Source organism: Haliaeetus leucocephalus, unplaced genomic scaffold, assembly GCF_000737465.1.
Source record: "Haliaeetus leucocephalus isolate CR32 unplaced genomic scaffold, Haliaeetus_leucocephalus-4.0 Scaffold2, whole genome shotgun sequence".
NCBI classification, from domain to species: Eukaryota; Metazoa; Chordata; class Aves; order Accipitriformes; family Accipitridae; genus Haliaeetus; species Haliaeetus leucocephalus.
Window position 1 is genome coordinate 16,981,405 of NW_010972438.1, and position 18,299 is coordinate 16,999,703.

Sequence of the window (18,299 nt, forward strand, 5' to 3'; positions counted from 1 at the left end):
GGAGGCTGGTACCACCCCCGTTGCCCCCTGTACCGACTAAAGTGTTCCCAGTACGGCCCGGTATCGTCCACTACCACCCCCAGTGTCCCCTGTAGAGTCCGTCCCCTGCCCCATGCCTGCAGTAGCACCAAGTACCAGCTCCCAGTACCAAATCCTAGTGCTCCAGTACTTTCCCCAGTGCCCCCAGTACTGACTCCGAGTGCTCCCAGTGCCTCCAGTAACACCCAGTACTGGCCGCTAGCCCAGACCAGTGTACACCCCCAGCGTACACCTAACACCTCCCCGCATCCCCCATCCCACCCAGTGCCCACCCCCACCACCCTTAATGCCACCCAGTGCCCCCAGTGTTCCCAGCACACCGCTGCTATGTGCATGCCCAGGGCCCCCCCACTTCCCACCTGGCTGCAGCCCAGTCTTCTGCACCCCCCAGCAGGGCTCAGGGGCAGAGTTAAGGGGATTAGGTGACGGGGGCCAGGCAGCAGAGCAGCCCCTGACTGCCTGCTCCCTGCCCGCTCCCCGTCCCCAACACAGCACACGCAGGCACCCACGTCCATCCCAAAGCCAGTGTTTATTTGGGGGTGTCCCCGGCTGCAGTGGGGGGCACTTTCTTGGCCCCAGCCACCCCTGCGCTTCCCATGTACAACTATTTACAACCCCCCACACCTGCCAGGGTGCCCCAAGGGGGCAGCTAATGGGCTGGGTGCCCCGAACACCTGTGGGTGCCAGTGCCAGTGAGCACTGGAGGCTCCTCGAGGTTTTACCCCAACATGGCCCCTGCTCCTTCCCTTCCCCACCCAAAGACCCTGGCTGAGCCCCCACCGTGGCCTGGACACCTGGGTCCTGTCTCAAGGGTCCTGTCTCCCCCTCCAAGACCCTGGGGAGAGGAACGGGGGCCGTGTACCCTGGCCCCACAGCTCCCTTCTCCTGGGCTTGCCTGGTGGTCTGCAGCTTCCCCACAGAAAGCACCTGCTCCTCAAAAACCAGGTGGGAAAACTGAGGCACAAAGCTGCAAGGGCTGTGCCCAGCTTGTGGGGAGCAGACCTTGTCTGGTGCCACCTCTCCCCTTGCCTCATCCCCCCCTGGCTGGGGTTTGTCCCCCTCCCCAGGGCATCACCCTCTCCCACACCGGGACCCAGCACCTCTGGCTCCCAGCACGGTGCTGTGCTCCAGCTGTAGGGAAACAGCGGCTGCGATGCCTGGTGGTCCCCGCACTCCAGGATCCTGGGGTCCTGGGGCGGGGGGGAAGACAGTGATGCTGGCTGCGGCCGCCCCAGGGGTCCCTGCTCCTCCCCGGGGCTGGGAGGCAGGGGTCGCATCACCCCAGTGACTATGTACAACCTACAAATAAATACCATCTCCCAGGAGAGGGGGGAGCGCGTGTGTCTGCGTGCGTGTGTGCGTGGATGTATATATATATATATATTTATTTATAGATACTTTTAATATTAAAAGGGGGGAAAAATAGACCACTGTGCTAGCAAAGTCCCTGATGACGGTTTCATGTATGCCCGTAGGTCTCTGGCTGGTGATTCCGGCGGTTTCGAGGCTTCTTCTGGTCCTGCTGCTCCTTGGCTTTGAGGCCAGCCAGCGGCTGGGGGGGGCTGGCGGCTGTGTGCCGCCAGTAGCCCTGGCAGTACTGGTCCAGGAGTCCCATTTCGGGCTGGGTGAGGAGCTGCAGGAGGTCCTGGTAGCGGGGAGTGGGGGCACCCGGCAGGCCAGGGGGGGTCTCCGCCTGGACCAGCACGGCATGGACAGAGCGGCTGCTGAGGACACGGAGCTGCACCTTGGTCACCGTGTGCTTGAAGTTGTTCTCGGTGGCGGTGCAGGAGTAGAGGCCGCTGTCGGCAAGCTGGAGGGCGCGCAGCAGCAAGCCCTGCTCCGTCCGCAGCACCCGGCCTTCCACCCGCAGCTGCGGGGGGGAGAGGTGGCACGGCTCAGCTGGCTGGCGCCTGGCACCCCCGGCACCCCCGGGCACCCCCGGGTGCAGCGCCCTTGCCCTACCTCTTTCCGCCGGTCGCTGTTGTCCTTCTGCAGCAGCCACTTGATGCTGGCCTGGGGTGAGCGGGGCTGGCACTCCAGGAAAGCGGTGCTGCCCTCCACACCGTACTGCACGGCCTCCACTGCATTCTTGTTAGCTGCAGGGGTGGGCCACGGGCAGCCGGGTCACGCGCCTCCGTGCCCCTGCCCTGCTGCCCTCCTGCCCAGCCCACCGGCTCTCCAAGGGAGAGCTCCCGTCCACCTCCAGCCACAGGTCTGCCTGCTCCCCAGCCACCCAGCAAGTGTGCACCTGCTCCTTTAGTGTAGCCATGCTTCCACAAGGGCGCCCATCCATCCATCCATCCATCCATCCATCCATCCACCCACCCACGTTCATCTTCCTCTGAAGTATCCATCCATCCATTCGTTCATGTACACACCCATCAATTTGTGGTCATACTTCTCCCCACCATATACATCCATCCATCCATCCATCCCTCTATCCACACATTCAAATCTGCTCATTCTCCTCCTCAACATATCCATCTATCCGTCCATGTTCCATCCCCAATGCATCCGTCCGTCCATCCATCCATCCACGCGTGTTCATCCTCTCCAATGTATCCATCCCATCCATCCACCCACCCACCAATATCCATCCACCCACCCACCAACCCACCCATCTGTGCTCATCCTCATCCCCGACGTATCCGTTCACCCATGTTTGTCCTCCTCCCCAATGCATCCGCTCTTTCATCAATTCACCCATCCATCCACCCACCCATCCATGCTCACCCTCTTCCCACCTATCCACCCACACAACCACCAACCCCCCAGGGCATCCATCCACCCGTGTCCCCCTCTGGCCCTTGCCCACACCCTCCCAACCCCTGCCCTCAGCATGCCCCCCCACGCCGCGGGGCCGTGCCCCAGACCTCACTCACCGTTGGAGTTGTAGCCTCGGCACTGGCGGATGGGGTTGCCGTGCCGGACGTCCTGCCGCCGGCTCCTCCTGTGGGGAGGCGGGAGGTGAGCAGGGGAGCCTGGGGCCGGGGGGGTCCCTCCCTGCCGCTCTCCCCCGGCCCCCCGTACCTCTTGGAGGAGGCGGAGTAGCGGGTGCAGGCGTTGCCGTCCCAGGCGCAGTAGGGGTCCCGGGCCAGGCAGCAGTCGGCACAGGCTTCCCCGTACACGTCGCAGCGGTGCAGGGCCAGGTGGGTCACGCCTACGGCCGAGGACACGTACAGCTGTTGCTGTTGGGGAACAAGGAGGACAGGGTGAGATGCCGTCTTGTCCCCACCCTGCAAGGACCCCGCAGAATGAGCTGCGGCCTCCCGGTTCTGGGACCAGCTGAGACACCAGAGCCACCCAGGGCCAGCCACGTGCTCCCCGCTCTGGTGCTGCAGTGAAGCCAGGCAGCGCCGTGGCCAGGACCGTGATGGGATCTGCCCAGCCGCCTGCCACGTGGCGTGACTCACCCTCTTGGAGGAGATGGTCATCGTCTTGATGGGTGCCGGCACCTAGATGTGAGCAGGAGCGAAGGAGATGGAGGGGTGACCGCCTGGCCTCACACTGCGGCCCTGGGGTGGGCACCTCAGACCCCCCGCAAGGCTGCTGGGGTGGGCAGGAACGGGCAGGGGGAGCTGCGAGGGGGCAGCAGGCAGGACAACCAATGCTTGGGGTCCCTCCAGAGCCAGCCAAGGGGTGACTGGTGTCCCAAGGGGCTGGCTGATGTCCCAAGGGGCTGGCTGGTGTCCCAAGGGGCTGGCTGATGTCCCAAGGGGCTGGTTGGTGTCCCAAGGGGCTGGCTGATGTCCCAAGGGGCTGGCTGGTGTCCCAAGGGGCTGGCTGGCTGGGTTGAGGACACTCAGCAGCAGGTGGAGGACAGACCAGCCCTTACCTTGAACACCTCAATCTCCTCCAGCATGAGCTCCTCTGTCTCCATGTCATCCCGGGGGAGCACGATGACCTTCTGCACAGTGCCCCGATCTGCAAGACACCATGGTGCCCGGGCACTCAGTGCCACCCCTGGGCACCTGCGCCCTCCCCATCTGGGAAGGGGGTCCCTGCTGGGGCTGTGGGGAGGAAGGACCCCCCCCAAGCCCATCCCCATCTCTCTCCTGCCACAGCGGGCGGCTGTGCCTGGGGTGTGGTGTACTGGCTCACCCGGCAGCTAGGGACTGCCACCACTCAGGGCACAGTGGGGACAGCAGCTGGGGACAGGCAGTGGGGCAGGGGAAGGACCAGGATGGATCATGGGGACTCTGGGATGCACGTTAGAGCAGGGGAAGCACCAGACTGGATGATGGTGCCCCCAGGATGGGCACTGGGGCTGGGGAAGGACAGGGCTGGATGCTGGTGCCTCTAGGATGGATGGGCAGTCAGGCAGGGGAGGCACAAGGCTAGATGATGGTGGGCTTAGGATGGGCAACGGGAAGCATGTAGGATGGGCGCTGGGGTCAGGAAAGAATGAGGCTGGATGGTGGGCCCCCTGGGATGGGCACCAGGGCAGGGGGAGGACTAGGCTGGATGGTGCCATCCCTAGGATGGGAGGTATCATGCTGAATTGCTGGCTCTGGGGATGGGAACTGGGCTAAGAGAAGGACCAGGTTGGATGGTGGGGTCTGTGGGATGGGCACCGGGGCAGGGGAAGAACCAGGCTGGAGCCTCGAGGAGGGACAGGGATCTCAGGGGGGGGTCTCAGCCCCTCACCCTGCTCCAGCGTGGCGGAGGGCACCGTGCTCTGGCCAGCCCTGGTGGTGCCCGTGCCCTCCGGGGCCGCGCCGGAGCATGCTGCGTTCCCCGCGGTGCGCGGCGTGGGTACCTGTGCCCAGGAAAAGCACCTCATAGCGCCCGTCTGCCGCGTCCACCTGGTCGACGGCCACGGTGGTGAAGCGGTAGTTGACATTGGTGCGGACCACCAGCGGCTGGCGGTGGGTGGGGTAGACGGCGTGGTACATCAGCGGGTGTGCGCGCATGAAGTTGATCACTTCATCAGGGTAGTCCTTGGTCGACTTCATGGATGGGGTGAAGGTTCCCCCAGGGCACTGCAGCACAAATGTCACCAGCGCTTGGTGACCTGGTATCTGGGCACGGGTCCGAGGGTGCTGGCTGCCTGGCAGGTGCCGCCTCACCTCCCCACGCGTGCCCAAGGGATACTTACAGTGCCCGGCCGGGGGTAGGGCATTTTGCCCGTGTAGGGCATCCACTGGTAGTTGGGTCCCTCCTTGTGTGCGAAGGGCCCGTTGAAGACCATGCGGATGTCGGCCATCGAGTAGACACACACGGCAGACCCCTTGAAGACCGACCTGGGAGGAAGGACCTGCTGCCACCCTCCGGCTTGGTGCTGCCCGCCAGCGTGGCATCACTGGGACCCCCACCCAGTTGGGGCCCCTGCTCCACTGCCCCATGCTGGGAGGGTCATAACTCACCCTGAAGCGGAGAACACGGCGTAGATAATGGGGTTCTTGGTGTCCTGAGTCTGCTGGATGAAGACGTCCTCTTGGGACAGAAAGATGGGGGTGTCACCATGGGGAAGGTGGGCAGGGACCCCCTCACACCCAGGGATACCAGGGCAGCGGGGAGAGCAGCTCCCCATGGGAGAGTAAAAGGTGAGGGGCAGCAAGCAACAAGGGGGTTCCCAGACCTCCCTAGGGTGACCCCAAGTCCACGAGGGTGGAGAAGACCGTTGCCCCCCTCCTCGCCCACTCACGGAGCTCGTCGAAGTGCGTTTCAATCCCGTCGGGTCCCGGCACGGAGCAGACGAGCCGGGCCTTCAGGAAGGTGCTCCACTTGTTCACGAGGCAGCAGTGGCCCCCGTCGTCGTTCTGCAACGGAGAGACCCCTGCGCTCAGCCCTGCCCGCCCCCCTGCCCGCTCCCCTGCCTGCCCACCGCTCCACCTACCAGGCAAATGCGCCCGATGCGGGAATAGACTCCAGGGCTCAGCGGGGCATCGGCCGACTTCTCTCGGAAGAAGAAGTAGAGCTTGTCGTCGTTCCTCTCGCTGCTGTCAGGGATAAGCTGGGCGCGGACAAAGGCCGGGTCTGGAACGGCATGGCGCGGCATGGCACCGTCAGCCCAGCAGCACCCCGTGCCGCAGCAGGATGCTGAGCCCCCCTCTCCTCCGGCATTGCCTTGCTTCTGGAAAAGCACTGCTGTGGTCACAGGGTGAGAGCTGGATCTGGACCAGAGCTGCAGAGGTGGGCTGAGGAACCGGGTCTCTCTGGTGGTCATCGGTGCTCCAGGAGGGGCTCAGAGCATCCGTGAGGTCTCTTGGAGCATCCCTGAGGTCCACAGGGTGGAGAGCTCCAGCAGCTCTATGAGCAGAGGCGGTGGGAACTGGTCTTCCCCCCCGCAGGGAGGAACCACAGCCTGGAAGCTTCTCAGGAAGCTTCTCCCTGCCATCCATCAGCTGGTGCCCAGCCTGCGCTGACAGCTCCCCCTCTTCGGGTTACCGCCCTGCCGGTTCCCCAGCCCAGCAGGATCATCCCATCTGCTCTGCTCTGTTTATTCAGCTGCCGCCCTGCGGGCAGGGGTGCTCCAAGGGGGACAGGATGAACGCTTGGGGTCACTGACTGTAGGCGACATGGTTGACATCTCAGCCCTGCAGAAACCTACGCACGGACTCTGGCAGAGCCAGCCCCATCTCTTGCCAGCTGGCTGTTCCTGCTGCCCAGCAAAGCTCCCAGCACATCTGTCACTGCCCCACACAGCTACCCCTCTGCTCTTCTGCCTAGATTTCCATCCATCCATCCATCCATCTATCCATCCATCCATCATCCACCCATCCACCATCCGCCCACCCATCAACTGTCAACCATCCATCCATCCACCCATCCATCATCTGTCCACCCATCTGTCCTTCTGTCCATCCATCCATCCATCCATCCATCCATCCCACACCACCTCCTATCCATCTACCCATGATGGCTACTGTCTCTGTCCTGGGAGAAGGACAGAGTATGACACGATGGGTCTCATCTCTAGGGCTGGAGCCCTGGGGTCCCCAGGGAACCTGGGCCAGTGACACCCGAACTCACCATTGAGCCAGCGTGAATTGTACTGGTCTGTCCTCATGGCTGTCTGCTTGCCCATGGTGCGGAAGATGGCTGCGTCCGTGCCCATGAAGTCGATGTAGACGCCAGCGTAGAGCTCTTCATCTGCAGAGGGCAGAGATCAGACCCTCACCTAGTCCCATCCACCCACCTTCTCCCACTGCCCAGGGCTCCATCCAGCCCCAGCCCTGGCTGGTGGCCACCAGGCAATAAAGAGCCACTGCCTGTCAACATCCCAGAGAGCTCAGGAGGTTGGCACTGGTCTGTAACCAGGACCCCCACCTACACTGGGCCAGGTGCCCAAGGACTGGGCATCCTGGGTGCCCAGCCATCTGCAGCTGGAGAGTGGGCAGGGGTGGCAGGGGCACCAACTCCTGGGGGATATCTGGGCAACGCAGGAAGACGGTGGGAGCAGTTGTCCCATCTCGCCTCCATGTTCCCTCTGCCCAACGCAGGCAGTGCCAGCCCCGGGGAGCTACAGGACTCACTTATTAATGCAGAGACGGTGTCTACTTTGGGGTCATAAGAGCACTTCCCCTTGCCCGACTCTAGCTTGTCTGGCTCCAGGTAGAAGATATAATCCTGGAGAAGGAAGCAAACGGAGAAGCTGGTTAGTCTTTCACCCCTCCATCCCTGTTGGCACCTTCCAAAGCCCACCAGGAGAGGCAGCCTCCTCCAGGATGGAGCCCAGCAGCGAGAACAGATGCGGATGGATCACACCAGGGGTCTGCAGGTCTCCTGAGAAGCTGAAGCCCCCACAAGCTATTCCTCCAACGTTGCTGGGTGCTTCTCCGTGTCCTCCACTGCTTGGACACTTGGCTGAGCCGCCAGGCTGAAATGGGGCATCCATCCCCCAGGTCCACTTCTGTGCAAACATCTCCCTCCGGCCACCTCTTCGCTCCGGCCAGCCACGCTGCACATCGCCGCTTGGCCAGCTCCAGGTCATGCAGCTCCAGCAGCTTCGGCAGGCAGGGTCTGGCCAGCAGCACAGCTCGGCACAGCTCGGCTGCTGGACTCGCCTCGATCCTCTCGTCAGGACCCGTTTTCCAGCGGGCACCGCCGGAGTGGCATCGTGGTGAGATGCTGTGCCTGCTCTGGGGGATTTGCCCCCATGCCGTTAGAAGCCATCTCCCCACTGTCATCTCTGCCTTCCCTGTGGCCATCCCCAGCACCATCACACATCCCCAGCAAGGGGTGAGACCCACACTGCCTCCAGAGACGCACACCAAAATCCTCTGCCAGTGCCAGCTGGGGGCAGGCAGGGCCATGCTGGCCCAGCGTATGGACCCCCCAGAGCCAGGATGAAGCAGCAGCACCTGCGGGGAGCCTGGCTGTGGCAGGGGGGGACCTTGGGCAACCAAACTGGGATGGCAGAGCTGCCCGCTGGCCCTGTGCCCTGGCTTTGATGCAGGGGTGATGGACATGGTGGCGGCCACCCTCCGTCAAGAGGCAAGCAGGGTCCTGGCAGAGCCCCCGGCTCCAGGAATGGCAGGAAGGGTTGAGGAACCGGGATGCTCACCGTGCACACCTCCCACTGAGGGTTTGCTCAAGCCAGCTCCCTCCTCCTGGGGCACCCCAGCCCCAGAGATGGGTACGGCCACGCTTCTGCCATCCCCATCGCTGCACCGCACCGCCTGCGCCAACGTCACCATCACAAATGTCTCTGCCCGGAGCCGGCCCCGCTCCCGAGCTGGGCAAACCCTTCGCAGGGACAACCTGGCTCTCCAGCACAGCCCTGGCCCTGGCCGTGCCATCTCATCCTGGTTGGGCCACCCACAAGTCATCGCTGTGCCTGCACCAGTGTTTGGCTAATGCGCCTTCAAACGTACTGGAGCTGCCAGAAATTGGATGCTGGCAGCCCCCAGGGATCCCCTGCTCAGGGCACACGGAGCCGCACCAGAGAGCTTCTCCCTGCGGATGCCGGGGCCAGATCCGGCAAGGAGGGAGGAACCGGGGGGGACCCGAGGGGCCTGAAATGGCAACGGCGCTTCCCCAGTTGGCACTGGGGAAGTCGGCAGCAGGAGCTGCCCACAGCTGGCGGGATGCTCGTGACCAAGCATTGCCCTCTGCCCCCCTACCACCCGCCCTCGGAGTGGAGGGGCTGGGGGGGGGGCAGAGAGATGGGCAGCGGGGAGCCCCAGGCTGCCACAGGGTGCCCGCGCCCCACGCGCTCCCCGGCCCATGCACTGACCCATGTTAGTCCGGAGGGGAGAGGCTCAGGGGGTGACACTGTCAGGGTGGGCTGGATGCTGGGTGTCCCCAGAAGCCAGGGACACCGTCGCCTCCCTGAGCCCGCTTGCCCACTGGGATGACACAAGCCCCTCCTGGGGCAGAGCGAAGCAGTTGCTCAGCGATGTTTTTGTAGACCCTACCAAAACACCTCCTGCACATTGCCTTGGCATCCTCCCCTGAACCATCCCGAGCCCCATGGCTCTGCCAACATGCGGCCCCACTTCCAAGGGACACAGCAAGCCTGGAGCCAGGCAAAGCTGGTGGATGGGGGGAGAGCCACCATCCCTGACAGTGTCCCCCACAGGGGGTCCGTACGTGGCCTGGGAGGAAGGAGTTAGTGAGAGAATGAGAGCAGATGCCAGGCCGGTGGCTGGAAGATGCTGTGCTGAGAGGGAAGGAGACGGTGGGGATGCCCACGCCACGGGGCGCCTGGCCTGGGGGTCGGAAGCATGCCGGTGGGAAGGAGAAGGAGCCCGCGGCTCCGGTGTGCCCCAGGGGAGAGGTGGGCACGGCTGCGGCGGGCTCCCAGACCGGTTCCCACCTTGCTTTGTGCTGGTCTCGGGCTGAGGGGGCTGTCGGTGGATCTGCTTTCCCGGCCTCCCAGCTGGCTCGGCGGAAACCCCTGGGGAAAAGGAGCAGGGGAGAGAGTTAGCACCGGCAGGGGGGAAGCACCCCCCGGCGCAGGGGCAGGTGGGGGGACCCCAAGAGCTGGGGTGATGGGTGCTCGTGGAGCAGCAAAGCCGCGGTCCCCCTGGGTGATGCTGGTGGGGGTCCCTGGATGCTCTGGGCTGGGCTGGCCTCCACCACGAGCTTCTCCAGGACGGATCCTGCTCTCTCCCGCAGAACCGGGGTGCCCCGGCACAGGGCAGGACTGAGCAGAGAGGCGGCTGCCCGCAGCCAGCCAGGTTGGGCTCACACCTGGGGATGCGAAGATGGCACCTGCCACCCAGCTGGCAGTGCCCTGTGCAGAGAAGCAACACACCAGCACCGAGCCATGGCACAGGGGAAGCTACCATCACCGCGGGGTCACTGGAACCCCCTGTCCCTGCTGCACCGCTGCTGGCTCTGCTGGAGGGGACACGCGATGCTGTCCTCAATTGCACCAGCACTCCTGGTCCTCCTGAAATGCTGCCACTGCCCAGTCTGGTCCTAGTCCGGTCCTAATCTGGTTCCAATCCAGTCCCAACCTGGAGCGGCCCGAGCAGCATCCACCTCTCTCAGTGCCCATGCCAGGCTTGGGGGCACCGGGGTAGATGCCCGTCCTCCAAATCCAGCGCCGTGCTCCTCCCTCAGCTCAGGCTGGCGGCACCCGGCTCACTCCAACCACAGGAATGGACAGAGACTGGGACCTGCCAGCCCAGCACAGAGGGGACGGACACCTCGCAGGGCTCGGGGCCCCCCGGGACACCCGCGCTGCTACTTGCAGAGACCAGCTCCCTCCCAGGGCTGTCCTGAAAGTGCTCCTCTATCTGCCACGCATCCAGCCCGGTGGCACGTGGCTTTGACACCACCCTCTCGCTGCGCGCCGTGGTCCTTGGGGCTGGGTGACATCCATCCAGGGACGTCCCTGACACAGCCGCACGCGCTGGCACTGCCCCTGCCATGGTTCTCCCTGTGCAACACCGGCGCTGCTGCAGTGCCGGGCATCCTCTGCATCTGCGGCGAGAGGCTCGGCAGCCCGGCGGCGGGTGGGAAGACGGGGAGGACTCGTCCCTCATGCTGGTGGAGATCCAGCAGTGGCTGCAGCCAGCGGGGTGGGAGGGCACATCGCATGGAAGCCGGCGTCGGGGTCCAGCCCAGGTGGCCCAGTTCCAGCATGAAGAGAAGTCCTCGGTCTGCAGAGGCGGCTTGGCCCCACTCAGCAGCACAGCACCATTAGCCATGGTCACCCCCAGCCTGCCCTTGCCCCCAACCCTCTGCCCCCCCAAACCTCCCAACAGCAGCCAGCAGAGCCGAGCCGTGCTGCACTCCCCTCCCGCAAGCCGCTGCAGTCCCATGGTGGCTGCGCCGGCACTGCCAGGCCAGGCACCAGCTCAGCCGCCCCCATCCCTCCCGCCCCTCACCTGGGCTTTGCGCCCACGGTTGACGAAGGTGCAGATGGGGTTGTAGGCGCCGGTGCCGCACACGTAGAGGTGGGTCCGGTTCCAGGGCTGGATCAGGCGGATGAAGTTGCCGCACTCCCCCTGGGAAGCAGAAGAGGGGGTGCCAACCCCAGCAAGGGGACAGGGGCACCCCCCTTCCCACTGCCTGCCAGCACCCCCGCTGGGGCAGGCACCACGGGATCCAGCCCCCTGGCACAGGGTAGGAGCTGGGGAAGGGAGAAAGCAGGCCAAGGAGCTGGGAGGATGGGAGGCTGGCATGGGGCATGGGCTGGCATAGGACATGGCATGGGGGCCATAGGTTGGGGGGGCACAGGTTGGCGTGGTCATCGGTTGGTATGGGTCATGGGATGGCATGGGTCTTGGGATCGCATGGAGCCAGGGGTTTCTATGGGCCATGGGTTGGCAAAGGGCAATAGGTTGGCATGGGGCATGGGTTGCTATGGGTCATGGGATGGTACGGGTTACGGGTTGGTATGCGTCACGGCTTGTCGCGGATCATGGGTTGGCATGGGCCGTGGGAGGGCATGTGGCATGGGACAGCATGGGTCAGGGGTTGGCACGGGCCATGAGCTGGCACGCCAGAGGGCCCAGCCCTGGCTGGCAGGAGGAAGCAGCGTGGGGAGCTCGGCCTCCTACTCGCTCATGAAGCTCTCCAGGACCTGCATGGCTAGGACAGAAAGGGTGGCAGGGCACCGCAACACCTTGGAGTGCCACCCCATCCCGGCATGGCTGCAGATGCTGGCACACTACAGGGGACCCGGGGGATGGCTTTTCCAGGGTAGGACCTGAGGACACGGATCCCCCTCCAGTGCTGGCCACCAGCCCCACCACCACTACCAGACGTGGGTTCGTGGTGGCCACTCACGTTGCTGTTCTTGCCTGACAGGATGCACTCCTCGATCCTCTGCTGGGAGGCGGGCCAGTGGATCTGCGGAGACACCAGCCCAGGGGAGACCAGGGCTCCCACCCGGCTCCACCCCTTCCCCACCAGCACCAGCGATGCCCATTGAGCTCTTGCCCCGGCATCCAAAATACCCCCCAGGTGCCCGGTTACCCCCCTTCCACCCGTCCCCTCCCACCCTGTGATGGCAGCTTACGATGAGGGGCTCGCGGTTGATGTCGTGGAGGTCCAGCGAGAGGACGTAGTCCTTGCTGCCCACGTACATGCGGTCGTGGTCCTCGTCTTTCAGCAGGATGCGGTAGTCGCTGGAGTTGAGGAGGAAGTTGAAGAAGTGCGCTGTGCCTGTCGCCTTCAGCTCTGCGGGGGCAAAGGGGCAGGTGTCAGCACCTCAGGGTCCCCCGCCTTCCCCGGTGCCATCCCTGCCCCTGAGTCCAAGCCTGGTCCTGGCTGGAGGATGTCCTGTGAGAGGAGGTGCCCACTTCCAGGCCACAGTGCCCATCTCCCCCTCCATGAGTGCCACAAAGCTGCCACCTCTGCGCAGGACATGGGACAATGACGGAGATGCTCATGGCCAGTTGGGACAACCAAGAGTGGCCAGGGGAGCGGGCAGCAGGACCTGGGCTCAGGAGACCCAGGATCCCACAGCAGGGAGTAGAGCTTCCCACCGAGATGGGGCAGGAAGGGTGGGCTCCCTGGCACCCCAGCCAAGAGCCCACAGCTCCCAAAATCTCCAGCATCGTCCCTCTCCTGCCCTGTGACCCCATATCCCAGACAGGTCACTGGCTCCTCGGATGGGGGAGCTGGGACCCCAAGGAGCCAGCACCCCAAGGAGCCAGCTCCCAGGGAGGGGACGAGCCTCTCCCCCGCCCCACGCACCCCATCCCCCCTTGGGAAGTTATTTTTAGCCCGAGTGTGGGAGCAATGAGTGAAAGACGATAATGAGGGTCATGAATATTCACAAGTGCAATGAGGCAGCCAGATGGAAGGCAGAAGTGCTGCAGATGATGTGGGCCGGTGCCAAGGACCACGTGGCAGGGGCCAGGGCACAAGCGAGACAGAGGACCCTACCCGCATGGGATGCTATCTGCCCTAGATGCCACCCCCTTTGGAGGTGCCACCCCTTTGGATGCCACCAACAGCCATCAGATGCCACTCCCCGCCATCAGATGCCACTCCCATGGAACATCATCTTCCCTATATGCCACCCCCTTTGAAGGTGCCACTCTCTTTAAATGCCACCAACAGCCATCAGATGCCACCTCCATGGAACACTATCTGCCCCAGATGTCACCCCCTTTGGAGGTGCTATCCCCTTTGGAGGTGTCACCCCCTTTGGACACCACCTCCAGCCATCAGATGACACCTCCATGTGATGCCATCTGCCTCCAATGCCACCCCCTTTGGAGGTGCTATCCCCTTTGGATGCCACCAACAGCCATCGGATGCCACCCCCAGCCACTGGATGCCACCTCTATGGGACACAATCTGCCCCAGATGCCAATCCCTTTGGAGGTGTCACCCCCTTTGGATGCCACCCCCAGCCCTCGGATGCCATTTCCATGGGACACTGGCCCCATGAGCATCCCCACCCTGCCAAATTTGTCCCTCCATGCAGGGGCGTGCCCTGTGCAGGCACGGGTTGCTGGGGCTGGGGGCAGCCCCCAGGGACCCCCTCCTTCCCAGGCAGGAGCGCAGCAGGGTCCCGTGCAGGTCAGTAGCGGGAAGGAGCACGCTGGCTTCCAGGCAGGGCCGGGCAGGGCTCCAGCGGCCAGCTGCTGTTCCCAGCCGGGATGCCAAGTGCCTGCAAATCTCCCTGACCTCCCACCTCCCAGCCCCACAGGGAGCTGGCAACGTCCCCATGGGTGTCCCCAGGGTCCCTTCCCATCCTGGGCACCCTGGTGATGCGGGGGGCTGCCCTCTTTGGAGAGCGGGAGGGATGGGGGGGGGACGGACTGTGCCCTGCACCCTGGCACCCTGGTGGTGCCAGGGACCCCCTCGCACAGCTCTGGGGACCCCCTGCTTGGCATCCCGTGAGTGGGCTGGGGGGCTGGCAGGGGGATGAGCGCCTCTGGGGCAGGGTGAGCACCCACCCTCCTGCTGGCTGGGGGAAATCGGCCATCTCCATAGGACCCCAGGCCAAGGGGGCACAGGGGTGCCCAGGCATGGCCAGATCGGTGCCCACCGGTGTCACTGTGAGAACCCGCTCTGTCCCACAGCCGGCAGCAGTGCTCCCCAGTCCCCAGCCCTGTGGCGGGGCACCCGCAGCCCAGTTGGCACCACTCACCTGTGGTGGTGAGGCCAGTACGTGCCAGGCACCACGGGGCGGAAACCTGCCGGAGCAGGCTGCGGGAAACGGCATCACGGGATGTGACATCAACCTCCCCCCAGGGACCGGCGGTCATCCTCCCTGCTGGGACTGGATGGACAGGGCGAGCATGATGGGCATGTGGAGGGGCTGGCGGTTTGGGCTGTGGGCAGGGGGGGGTGCCCCCCACCATGGCAGAGGTGGGGTGGCACAGTGCAAAGGATGGGGTGCCGGGGGGGCTGCCCACTCCACAGTACGCTCCTCCTCCTGCCTGTCCCATCTGGGCTCCAGATGCTCCCTGTTGCCAGTGCTGGCTCGCCTGTCACCCGTGGCATCCCTCGCCTGTCCCATGGCATCCCTTGCCTGTCCCATGGCGTCCCCTGCCCATGCCACGGTGCCCCTGCCTGTGCCATGGTGCACTGGGTCTGGTCCTTGCCTGCCCCATGGCCTGCAGCTGCCCTGCTGGCCCGTGCAGTGCGTGTGTGCGCACACGCGTGTGTACAGCGTGCAACGTGTGTGTGTGCCCCATGCAGCGTGTATGTGTGCGCACGTACAGAGTGCAAGGTGTGTGTACACCTGTGCCCCACACTGTGTGTGTGTGTGTCCTACGCACTGTTTGTGTGCATGTGTACACAAGTGTGTGTGTGTGTACACGTGCATGTCCTGCAGTGTGTGTGTACGTGCACACGCATGCATGTGTGTGCCTCACAGTGAGTGCGTGCATGCGCGTGTGCCCCACACAGTGCCCTGGGGCCACGGGGTGAATTTCTTGGGGTTTCCCCCGGATGGATGCTGGTGTCGGTGGGGGCCGGACCTCGGGAGCCAGGACAGGGCAGGGTGGCTCCGGCAGCGGGGTGACGCAGGCAGAGCAGGAGAGCTCATCCCCAGTGCCGTGGACCCACTGCCGGCCCCAGACCTGTGCGCCCAGCCATCCCGCTTGGGGCAGAGACGACCCTGGTGCAGGCAGAGCCGGGGATGGCGGTTAAACCGGGCAGGAGCCCCTACACCGGGACGGCCCCGCATCTGCCATCGCTGCCTGGCCTGGGGGACGCACTCCCGTCCTCGCCCTCCCCTCCCGGCCGGGACCCTGGCGCTGAGCCGGGCAGCACCAGGACACTGGCGGCGGAGGGCCCCATGCCAGCGACGGTCCCAAATATCCCACGTCCATCAGGATGGGCGGCCCGGGCACTCGGCAGGGGACAGGGCCAGCAGCACAAAGGGCTCCGGCCCCCCGCCAGGAGCTCCATTCAGCCCCCCACGCCCCAGCGATCAGAGGGCGCACCCCCAAAGCGGGGCGGTGACAGACCCGCTGCCCCGTGACGCCCTCTCCGAAGGGGACAGAGGGGCAGGCGAGCCCCCGCCCCAACCTCTGACCTCTCGAACCACCACCCTCCTGCCCTCCCTGCCTAATCCGTCACCGTGCCCCCAAACCTGCCCCCGGCAGCCGTGGGGTGCCCCTGGGGACGGAGCGGGGCAGCGGACCCCCCCCGGGGCTGGAGAAGCCAGTTCGGCTCATTAGCCGATGCGCCCTGATGAGCATATTCCCTCCTGCATCCCCGCGGCCAAGCCCGGCACCGGCAGAGCTTCCCCGGCTGGCCAGGAGCCTAATCCCATTTTAATTGCCCAGCACCGGAGCCGGGAGCCACCCGGCATCGCAGCCAGGGTGGCCTCCCTGAGGACCGTCCCCTCGCGACATCCCACGGAGTCCCCACCGAGCCCCCTCTGGGACTCGCCTCCCCAGCATCGTTTGGTGGCCTTGGGTGTTGAGATTTAATTACCCTGCGCCCTCAAGTGATGCCAGCTGCCAGGAACCCGTCAGACCCTTGGCTGGCAACAAGGGGTGACGCTCGGCTCTGCCCGCAGCAGCGGCAAGCAGCACCGCCCGATTACATGCTCTGCAGAGCCAAATTCCCCCCATAACGCCCAATTCAGTCTGAATTTACAGCTCCAGCAGCTGCCCACACCTCCACCCTCGCTGGCTGCCACCACCGTCCCCCGTCGGGCAGGGATGAGCAGTCCCTACCCATCGACCATCGGCACAGAGACTGGCGCTGATCTCCAAAGCAAGGGTGAGATTTTGGGGGCATCTGACAAACTGAGCATCCTGGGGGGCTTCACCCCCCCCCCCAGCCCCCCCCCAAATCCCCCTAACCCCCCCCAAACATCACCAGGGCACTGGCATGAAGGATTAATGCCATTAGGACTGGAGCCGGTCACCTCCCCAGGTGCACCATCGCTGCACCCCCCAAAACCAATTACAGGCACTCTCACCTAATTAGTTTCTAATTGTGGGCTTGTGGCGCATTCAACATAATTAGCATGTAAATTACACGGCATGTTTATATTCAATAACTGTTCTCCCCCCCGGCTGGCGGCGGCAGCGCCTTTTGGGAGCCCTTTCTTTCCATGGGGCAAATGAATTCACTCCAAATGCCGATGGAAAAGCCCAGCGCTCATCCCAAGGGAGCCTGGCCCAGCAGCGATAAATCCTGGCTCCATCCCAGAGCGTTTTATCCCACAAATTTGTAAGTGTGCCCCATATTTTGGGGATGCTCCCTCCTAATTTTTTCCCTGCTTGAAATTTGGGATGCAGCTTTTTGGGTACCTGGCGGAGCATCCCGGCAGGTTGGGGAGCGATGCTGGGAGAGGGATGGGGGGGGGTTGGATGCGTCCCCTCACATGTTTAAAGCATTTGTTGTTATTGGGGCTGATCAAAGAGCTGGGTGGGTCGCCCCATGAAAGCAGAATTGCTTATTTGTTTGAGCGTCACTCTGCTACCCCTTGATGGGTTATTTATGATGTAATTAAGCTAATTACATGTAATAAGAGAGTTTCCGTGGCCCCCAGCCAAGCTCTTTTCCCATTTAACCAATTCACAGGTGGGAGGAAACCGAAGCCGCCTTGCCGGGGCTTGGGAGATGAAATGGCTCCAGCTCCCGCTCGCTGCTTTCCACCCCCGACCATCTCTAGCCCCCCCCCAGGAGCATCGCCCCACGCCAGCACCCCGCACCCGCTCCACCGGCCCCCGCGGCAGGGGACAGGTGCCACGGCCGCCTGGGTCAAATCCCTTGGGATGAAAGCGGGGCCGGCTGGGTGCTCCCCCCCGGCCCTGCCATCGCTACCCGGCCAGTTGGGCGCAGGCCAAAAAAACAAAAAAAAAAAAAAAGAAAACCCACATTTTTTCAGCCAAAACCGCTGATTCATCCCCTGGCGAGCCTGCCTGAAGCGCTTGCAGGGCGACGTGCCCCAGCGAGCATCGCTGGCAGGGGGGACCCCGTCCCCACCGAGCATCACTTGGCAGCGGTGACCCCGGTCCCCACTGGGGAGCTGAGCCAGGGGATGCGCCAGCAGCAGGAAAACCCCCTTGGGAAGAAGCCCGGCTTCGGAAAAAAACACTTTAATGCCCCCAAAAGCAAAGAGCTGAGCTGAGGGGTCCCCACCCACTGCCTGTGGGGCTTTTTTTTTTTAAATTTTTTGACATTATTTTCTTCCGCAGCGCCCGAGAGCAGGGCAAGACGCTGGGCGGGAAGGCAGTTGCTTTTCCAGGCCATCTGCTCTGTGCCAAAAAGGCAGCGGGGAAGGCAGTGGCTGGGGGTGTCCTGGGCAGGGGCCGGCGGCACTGGAGCCGCGGGGGGCACACAGGCCAGAACCCCAGGAAGGGCCACGCTGGCTGCACTGCTCCGGGAGGACCGTCGTTAATATGAGGGATAACGAGCTTATTAGATATTGG

At 64.1% G+C, this 18,299-nt stretch overlaps 1 protein-coding gene across 1 annotated transcript in view; it reads right to left on the minus strand.

Moving 5' to 3' along the window:
- Nucleotides 1-1,414: 1,414 nt before the first annotated feature.
- SEMA3F (sema domain, immunoglobulin domain (Ig), short basic domain, secreted, (semaphorin) 3F) overlaps nt 1,415-18,299 on the minus strand; it is a 20,853-nt gene continuing 3,968 nt past the window's right edge. Inside the window, exons 2-17 of the mRNA XM_010572910.1 lie at nt 12,461-12,621; nt 12,229-12,291; nt 11,325-11,444; nt 7,518-7,611; nt 7,015-7,134; nt 5,879-6,018; nt 5,687-5,801; nt 5,406-5,475; nt 5,138-5,282; nt 4,799-5,021; nt 3,875-3,963; nt 3,453-3,494; nt 3,070-3,227; nt 2,922-2,989; nt 2,002-2,135; nt 1,415-1,909 (exon numbers count right to left, since the gene is read on the minus strand). Coding sequence (XP_010571212.1) covers nt 1,499-1,909; nt 2,002-2,135; nt 2,922-2,989; nt 3,070-3,227; nt 3,453-3,494; nt 3,875-3,963; nt 4,799-5,021; nt 5,138-5,282; nt 5,406-5,475; nt 5,687-5,801; nt 5,879-6,018; nt 7,015-7,134; nt 7,518-7,611; nt 11,325-11,444; nt 12,229-12,291; nt 12,461-12,621 — 2,153 coding nt within the window. The 3' untranslated portion in view covers nt 1,415-1,498. The remainder of the gene's footprint in view (nt 1,910-2,001; nt 2,136-2,921; nt 2,990-3,069; nt 3,228-3,452; nt 3,495-3,874; nt 3,964-4,798; nt 5,022-5,137; nt 5,283-5,405; nt 5,476-5,686; nt 5,802-5,878; nt 6,019-7,014; nt 7,135-7,517; nt 7,612-11,324; nt 11,445-12,228; nt 12,292-12,460; nt 12,622-18,299) is intronic.